General features: G+C 42.6%; 1 protein-coding gene across 1 annotated transcript in view; it reads right to left on the bottom strand.

The window, feature by feature from the left end:
* mtus1a (microtubule associated tumor suppressor 1a) overlaps positions 1-8689 on the bottom strand; it is an 18649-nt gene that overhangs the window by 7963 nt on the left and 1997 nt on the right. Inside the window, exons 2-7 of the mRNA XM_025063373.1 lie at positions 4973-7012; positions 4693-4897; positions 3930-4127; positions 3747-3839; positions 3538-3657; positions 3-126 (exon numbers count right to left, since the gene is read on the bottom strand). Of these exons, the coding sequence (XP_024919141.1) occupies positions 3-126; positions 3538-3657; positions 3747-3839; positions 3930-4127; positions 4693-4897; positions 4973-6922 (2690 nt within the window). The 5' untranslated portion in view covers positions 6923-7012. The remainder of the gene's footprint in view (positions 1-2; positions 127-3537; positions 3658-3746; positions 3840-3929; positions 4128-4692; positions 4898-4972; positions 7013-8689) is intronic.

Below are 8689 nucleotides of genomic sequence, written 5' to 3'. Positions count from 1 at the left end.
GCCTCTGGTCTGTGTCTTCTCTCTTGGCGACAGTCGGTGGAACCACAGTTGGAGGACCATGGGTCCGGTGTGGTTGGGTCGGCTGCTGCTGCTGTTGAGTCCCACCCTTGGGTGTGTTCTTGTCCACTGTTAATAAACATATAAAAGGGTTAGTCAAAAAGTCCTCAGACAGATGTGTCTGATGTTCATGACTGAAACCAGTTCAGACTGGTCTCCAACAGCTGTGACCAGTTTCATGGTTGTGTCTTTGTCCAGTGTTTCCTCTGATTTGATTAGATTATTTAACCCTCAAGAATACATTTTTAAAATTAGTGCAAACGTCACATTTTTAACCAAACTTAAATGGAAACCTATTCAAACTATAAAAGCTCTTCAACAGGTTTGGATCTAAAACCATTCAGGAATTTTTCCTGAAGAAACTGAAAAAAGAAAAACACATTTCCTAAGAGTCATTAATTATTCTGGCTTTTGTTCTGTTCAAATTGAAGCAGCAGATAAAGGGTAACATGAACATTTCATTTAAATCGACCACAGAACTGACCTTTGACTTGACATTTTTTATAAACTTGAGCATCAACAGAGCCGTTCATTCAACAAGAAGAAACATCAGCTACTCTGCCTCAGGCAGCTACATGGACGCCTGACAAAAATAGCTTTTCTTGGGAAGCCACTGTGGGATTCCACTCTGTGAAATACATGCTGCTCTTTAAGGACTCAGTGGTGTCAGTTATGTAATACACAGTAGTAAAGACAGGCTGAGGCACAGAAATACCAGCTTCACTGATCTGAATGTAGTCCAACAGCAGACACTGAACCGTCTGCTGCCTCGCACGGCAGCTGTTTCAACGACTTTAAAATTAGAAGCTGAAGGAAGACCAGCATAACATCACCAACACGCTGGGTGTGTCAACAACAGAATGGTGCGTTAAAAAAAAAAAAACAAGAAAAATTCTGATAATCCAAAATGGGCGTCAACCAAAAGAAACACAACATCCCAGAATAACATGACTAATGATGAACTCATTTCAGCAGATAATCGCAATGCTGTTGGAAAGGCAAAACAAATCGACTCGTTTCTTTGAATTATGTCGCCCTCTGCTGGCGATAAATAAAACAAATAACCAGCATTTCAATCTATTCTGTCATATTTTGCTTAATAAATGTCTACGCAAATACTTAAAATATAATGAACATGGCCATGGCTGCTTTCATATATTCTCACAAAGTAGATAACTGAAACAAACAAGTGCAGCTGTCCATATAAACATGTAACAGAGACATTATAAATATTTAAGGTATTTTAATCATTTAAAAAGCTTCTGTCTGGACCAGTGACCACAGACACTGAAGAGAAAAAAGATGTTTTGTTTATTATTTTCTTCTGTAATTTAGAAGTAGTAACAAAAACATGGTGGAAATACACAGTGTCACTGTAATGTCCTGTGCTGATACTTTATATGAATACTGTTGCTTTTTTGTGTATTTAAATAAAAGCACTCTCGCTGTAATGGCCGTTCCTTAGCAACAACTGACCTGCGACTATTTTCATCATTACCTTACGGTACATTAACAGAGACGACACGTTTCCTTTCCCTTTTTTTTTTTTTCTTACTGAGTGAGAAAAAAATAAATTCCCACCAATTGAACTCCACACATGCAGCGTGAGTCAGTGCCAACAACATTCCCACCAATTGAACTCCAGACATGCAGCGTGAGTCAGTGCCAACAACACAGACATCTGCTGCTGTCAAGAGATGTCACACCATAGCACAAAGCATGCTGGGTGATGACGTCCTTTACAATCGTGCACTTGTTACTGATGCTGATGCTCCGTTAATGGAAACAAAAAAACTCTAGAGAATATTTTTTCAACACAGGCAGTAAACGAAACAAAAAAAATGTTTTAAAATCTCAGTGATGAGGTGAGGTGAGGAGACAATCACAACGAGCAGCTCAAACATCGTGAACCAAAATCTGTTATTGAAAGACAATCACAATGAGCAGCTCAAACATCGTGAACCAAAATAACCTTGGAGCCTCACAGGAGGAAACAGGATCACAAGGTTCTCCAGTGAGAAGATTAAATAATAATTTTTTAAAAAAATTACCAAAACAACAATAACAAAAATTCTGGATCCAGTGAAAAATGTTTAAAGCAAAATTCTAGTAATTTCCTAAGTAAAGGTGTTTTTTTGTACCTTTGCCAGTGTGTAAATGTTTGGCTAACCGATGGAGTTACATGAAAGATGAACCTGCTGCCTCCCTGAGAAGTAAACAGCCAGACTAAAAATAGATTTCACAAACACTTCAGGCCCAGGTCTCCGTGGGCAGCAAATACAGAGATGCATTTTGATTTGATATGAATGATATGGACAAAAGAAAAAACCCACAAATGTGAACAAAATAAATCTAAGTCACAAACAGACCTTGTAAAACCACAGTTATCTTCTTGCATCCTGACAGGAGGCGAATGTTCCGTAGTAAATCCTTAGCCGTCAGACGCATGTGGATGTTTGACAGGGAAAACTTTGGAGACCATAACATCTCAAAATCAATGCTGAACAGTCAGTGTTTTAGGTTAAAAAAAAGTAATTAAATAATCAAAGCTGCTGGAGCTAAATGATGGCTATAAACCACTGGTCAGCAAATGCATCATCAATAAAGTTGCAGTAGAACACGTGTGTACTGCTTAAAAAAAGCATAAATCAAAAATACAACCAGAGATGCCCAGTAGAAAAGTCTTGAAGAAAGTAAAAGGATTGTAATTCTTCCTACTTTAGGTCTATTTTTCCAGCTGTAAATGCTGGATTACAGTTTAAAGTTTTAAGCGGAGCAGAGGTTCTGGATTAGTTTAAAGTTTTAAGCGGAGCAGAGGTTTGTGGCAGAGGCAGGAATATCTGAAAAGAAGAAAAAAAAATAGTCCTTTAAAAAAAAGCAAACGCCAAAAAGGAAATAGTCCTTTTAAAAAAGCAAACGCTTCATCTGTTCCACAAAAGCAAAGAAATAGTCCTTTAAAAAAAAGCAAACGCTTCATCTGTTCCACTGAAATCAATGTCAGAGCAAAGCAACATCTCCAGGCTTCATGATGGCGCTGGTGTAGCACAGCCAGGATGCTAGGAGGAGAGCAGTGGGGGATGGTGTGGGAGACAAACGTGGGAGGAGCAAAGAGAAGAACTGCAGCCAATGAGAGTTGACCTGGCTCCCTCTCCTCTGTCACAGCAAACAGGACGACAGCAGAACACCAGAGCAACCTGGCGTCTGAATGAACATTATCTCAACATCTCAACACAAAAAAAAAAACCTAACGCTCTCCTGGTTTAACAGCTGTCAACTCTGGGAATATTTTGTATGCAAACAGTTCCTCGTTTCAGAAGACAATGAAGAGCAGATATAAACAAGAGGTGATGAATGTACTGTGGCAGGACACAATCTGCCTGAATGACATTAAAAAGGGCAACAAGTGCAGCAGATACTTATCACAGAGCTGTGTACGGCACTGACTCCATCACATATTTAACTAAAAGACGAGTGTCTTACCAAGTCCAGCTGAACTGAGACGACCGTGTCTTAGTGAAGCAGACCGTCCCACAGGGGTGACAGCAGGGTGAGAGGCTCCTTTGGAGGGTGGGGGGGCAGGTTTACACGCCGTGGTCAGTGCTGTAACAGACAGGAGAATCAGGTGAGAGTTAATGTGAACTTTACTGTCAAAGGTCAAGTGTCAAATGATCAGATTTGTTGTCCCTCACATTGGCCAGTGTTTTTCCCAGGTGTTGGGATCAGCCGTGCTTTGAGGAACATAGACTTTAGTGGTGTTTGTTTGGACGCAGAGGCCCCACCTGCTGTTGAGAAAAGACACAGACGCACAGCTAACACTGTAATAGTAGTCTAGAAATGTGACAGTAGAAGGAGAAGATAAATGTAAGACTGACCTTTAGTATCTCGACCCGGCTGACCGGCCTCAGTGAGTTTCTTAGCTGGTCCAGGGGTCTTGGGTGATCTAGGCAGTGGTGTTGCAGGAGGACGCATCATAGATGGTCGGGTAAAAACCTGAGAAGTCTGCGAACCATGCGGCCTGGACTTCATTATGGCTGAGGCCGTTCCAGCAGCCGTGTTTCCTCTCTGACTGCCTAATGACACAGGAAATAAATAAATACAACAACCAGAGATGTAGTACTTACAGAAATGAAGTATTACCAACACAGGATATTGTGCTACTTTCAGCCAATGTTGGTGAATTTCTCATCTCACAACATAAAATATCTCATCACTGACACAACTGCTTGGTTTGTATCTGTAGTCTGCAGTAAAGTGCAGTTTTCTGACATTCTGACTTTTCCCACAGTCTACAATATTTGTTTGACGTCTTATTTTATGTGATCCTCTATAGACAGCAGCACAGTAGAAGTACAGTAGAGTTTGATGCTTAATCCCAAGACCTGGACAAGAGACAGAAGGTAACATCTGGGTCCAGATCTGGTCCTGTGGATCACTTCCACAGTCTCCTGGTTGTTTCTCTCTGATGGTAGAAGTTCATCCCAACCTGTCGCATTGAATATTTACTGAATAAACTAAAAAGGTTCCTCTGAGGTAGAAAGAACTAGTTTGACCTGATTCTGATGTTAATTTTAGACAGACCTTGTTGGTAATGTTAACCTGCTGACGTGTTAATGTTACTCCCTCTGCCTGCAGTACCTGTAATGCCCTTCTCTTTGAACTGCGGTGTCCTAGCAGGGACCCTGGGTTCATCCCTGCCTCCGACTGCTGGCCTCGGTCTGTTGGACAGCGCTGCTGCTGCTCTGAGGGTGACAGCTGGAGGTGGTACTTTTGATGGCCTTGGAGATGGTTGAACCTGGGATTTTCTCTGGCTTTCATCTGTTGTTGGTGAACTGGATTCTGCCTGTTAGGGGTGAGGGAGTCAGTCAGTCATCAGTGTCACTGAAGTGGATGATTGACAGATCAATTTCTCACTCACCACAAGGCTGATCTTCCTGATCCCCCTTGCTGACTTTTCTGCTGATTTCTTCATGTTCTCAGCTGGTGTCCTCTGTTTATTCTGGGAGGAGCAAACCAGGTTTCCTGGTAAGATGAGCCCCGATTGGCTCTTGGGTTTGGGATTGCTGAAGCTGTTTGAACTGCGTAGCAATTTTCCCTTCTCTTTCTGGGGCTTCGTTGAACTCTCTGACGACCAACTAAGCCGTGTTTTATGATCTACCGGCTTTCGCTGATCTGCACCTTCTCCAGGTCTGGCCTGCGTTTTATTTAACGTGTCCTTGTTCAAATCTGACCTGGGCTCAGTGCTGTCAGGAGAACCTTCCACCGGGGAGATACAGAAGGTCTGGTTGCCAGAAAACTTTACTGTGACATTTGGTTCTTGGTTTAAAGTTTCTTGTTTTTCTTCAGTGTTGCTGTTATTTTGGAGAGTTGCTGGATGGTCCTTTCTGGTTTTGTGGTTTTCCTGTGCACTGACTTTGTCTTTGCTCGGTCCATCTGAAGCAGCTTGTCCATGTGAGTCTGTATTTGATTGTTTCACATCATCAGTTGCGACAACTTCAGAGCTTCTCTTTCCTTTAACAGGACTTATTCGGATAGTTGTTGTTCTAAACCCATCAGAAGGTTTTTTGGTCATATTATTTTGTGACAATTTTCGTTTTGAACCAAGGCCTGGAATGGAGATTTGAGGAAAGCCTCTCGGCATGAACTTGGATTTAATGTGACTGAAGTTTGACTTGGTAGACTTTATTTCTGTTGTTTTGGATTTGCAAGTTGGACGCCCCGCTTCCACAGACAACTGTTGTTTTGGGGTGAGAAGGACGTGCTGCTGTTTACCAGGTTGTAGTGCTGGACTGCCTCCATTTTCAGTGAAGGGTGATTCTGAAAATGAGGGAGGAACGGGGGTCTGGTTCTCAAAGGTCTGTATTGGAGTAGAAGTATGAATGTCCTTGTCTGTGTCGTGCAGCGCTGACAGAGTGGACACAATGGTCTTTCCTTGTTCTGGTGTAATGGCTCCGGGGAGATGAAATAAAAGATCTGTTTCAGCAACACCAGAATGCTCCTCTTTTCCACTGTCTGCAGAAGAATTTTCATAAACAAAGGTCTTTAAAAGACCGTCTTCAGTCTCACTGGGCAGAGCTACCAGAGGGATACATTCTACAGAGTACTTTTCCTCTATGGGGAGCTCACCTATATCTGCCTGGATAAAAGTCATGCCCAGAGCCACATGTCCATCGTTTGTTACGTTTTCCTCTGTGACTTTCTCCGTCAAACCCTCACAGACATCTGGCAATGGAGATGAGAGAACCTTACAGTCAGGAAGCAAAGCTGGGTAGTTGTTGTCTGACAATGAAGATGAGTCCTCCAGGGAGGTGACTGATAATAAAGACTGGTCTTGAAGACAAAAACTGTTGCTCCTCATCACCATTTCCCCAGAACTATAAGAGCAATGGTCATTGTTCATGGATCCTCGCTCAAAAACTGAACATGAGCTTGCAGATCCCAGGGAGGTGATGAGGTCTCTCTTTCCATCCTCCATGTTCTCACTGGATGTGTGGGACTCTTGACTGGTGTCCTGGTTGATCAACAGGTTTTTAGTCCAGAGGTTTACGCTGCCTTTCATCGGTGTGGCAATGAAGGTTTGGTTGAGGTTCATATTTGCACCACATAACATAGCTTCCTGTGGTGGGGTGTCAGTATAAAGGTTGTCCACGAGGGGAGTTTCACCGAGGGAGCACTGGAGCAGGGTTAATACAGGTGACTTGTTGGCCTCTCTGTCACTTCCATAAGCTCCACCAATGTCAGAGTCAGGGGACGGAGACATCAGGAAGTTGTCATAAGTGTTCTCAGGAGATATTTGTAGGGCTACGTTGGACACACAACATGTGCTGGCGGTTTGGTCCAGAGGCACAGTGAAGGTTTTATTAGACATTTTCGAGACCTTACAGGATCGTGCCCACTTCTGTAGTTGAAAATATTATTACATCATTCCCGTCGTACTAGCGGCACCATTCTTGGGTATCTGTAAACAGAGAGCAAAGGGTTAATCTTTGCAAACAGTGGTTCCAATAATTATTATTTTTTACGTCACATAAAAAAACAAACAATGTAAGTGAAATGAGGTTACAGTTTTACATCGCATAAAAAAAAAACAATGTAAGTGAAATGAGGTTACAGACATTTAATGCTTCTTTTCCCTTTTTATGCCATAATCTCAAAGATTCCAAAAGAAAAAAAAATTCAAATTAAGGTCCAATTTTGATTTCTTTATACAAAAATTAACAAAAACATAGAGACCATGTTGCCCCTGCAAATATACACACTTCAGAAATACAGTCACACGCAGCACTGAGCCATCACCACAAGTGTTAGAGCACCACCACAGGGGGCACTCTTTACCATTATACAGGACTTAAAGTTTGAAAATCAAAACCTTGGCACAATACATTTCCAACATTTGTATCCAAGTGTGTTTTTCATCCGTCGCCTTTGAGCTGAACACCTCTGAGCAGCTCTGGGTTTATCCACATGCCAGACAATTCCTCCACACAATAACCTTGTTTAACCACCAGATTAACTCTGTGGCGGCTCCCTGCACATGACACTGTTTAAAAATACAAACATAGTAAATAGCTCTGCAGCTATTCGCTAAGCTTTTGCAGTAACAGTGGTGCCCAGGCCACTGCAGTGTCTTACATCATACAGTACCAGTCACTGAGCCAGCCCACTGATGAGAGGGGTTTAATTACAATTAAAGCACAAATGCTACATAAAGACACTACTCGTGAATAATAATAATTAAAAAAAACACTATTTTAAACAGGTCCATGACACTTACCTTTAAGTAAAATGGTAACATAAACCCAGTGTTGAGCTTCTCTCTGTGCAGAAGAAAACGTCTCTAGCTACCGTATCTACTGACTGATCACTTTCTTTCTGCCGTTCCCTCGGCTCATTTTACTCACAGACAATCACATTACTGGTTTCTTTCCAAAGTGCTGAATGGAGCCAACTCACTAGTTTGGGGTGTTGCACCCTCAGTCTCAGTCTGACAACAACAACAGCCTCCAGCCCACTGCCTGACGACAACAACAACAGCCTCCAGCCCACTGAGGCTAATTCATTTCTACATGTGAAGGAATTCACTCACGTGTCATTTTTCATCACTGCAAAGACTTTCCTTCGTTCCTGTGGAGACACGTCTGGCTGATCCTGCAGCACCTGACCAACAGACGTCAACAATTCCAGCAACTTCACTAACACACTGCCCCTCAATGAAGGCACGTCAGCCCAGTGTAATGATCCTCTTCCAACATTACACCACCAGCAAGTAAAAGAGACGGCAACAGGTTACTTTATCCTTGAGCGGAGCACAGTAGTGGGGGAGTGGCCATGCCTTACCAGGCCTGGGTGGCATTCATGGTTGCTTAGCAACCCCAGCTGCTCTTTCATTAAGGAAAGGACCAGACATTTTTTTTTCCACTGAGGGACAAGTGAAAAGGACAAAGAGGAAGAGGCCAGGTCAAAGTGAACACATTCACTTCCCAAACTTCCCAGTGTCGGTGGAACACGAAAGTCAACTGAAGTCTCTCTGAAGACAGCACACACACACACACACCATGACACCTGATCCTGACACTACAGCAGTGGCATGACACCGTAGCCTAAGACCCCTAACACCCGAGCTATTTTTTTTTTT

Source organism: Cynoglossus semilaevis, chromosome 15 (assembly GCF_000523025.1).
Source record: "Cynoglossus semilaevis isolate Cse_v1.0 chromosome 15, Cse_v1.0, whole genome shotgun sequence".
NCBI lineage: Eukaryota > Metazoa > Chordata > Actinopteri > Pleuronectiformes > Cynoglossidae > Cynoglossus > Cynoglossus semilaevis.
The sequence above is the reverse complement of the archived record's forward strand: the minus strand, read 5'-3'. Positions and strand labels throughout refer to the sequence as shown.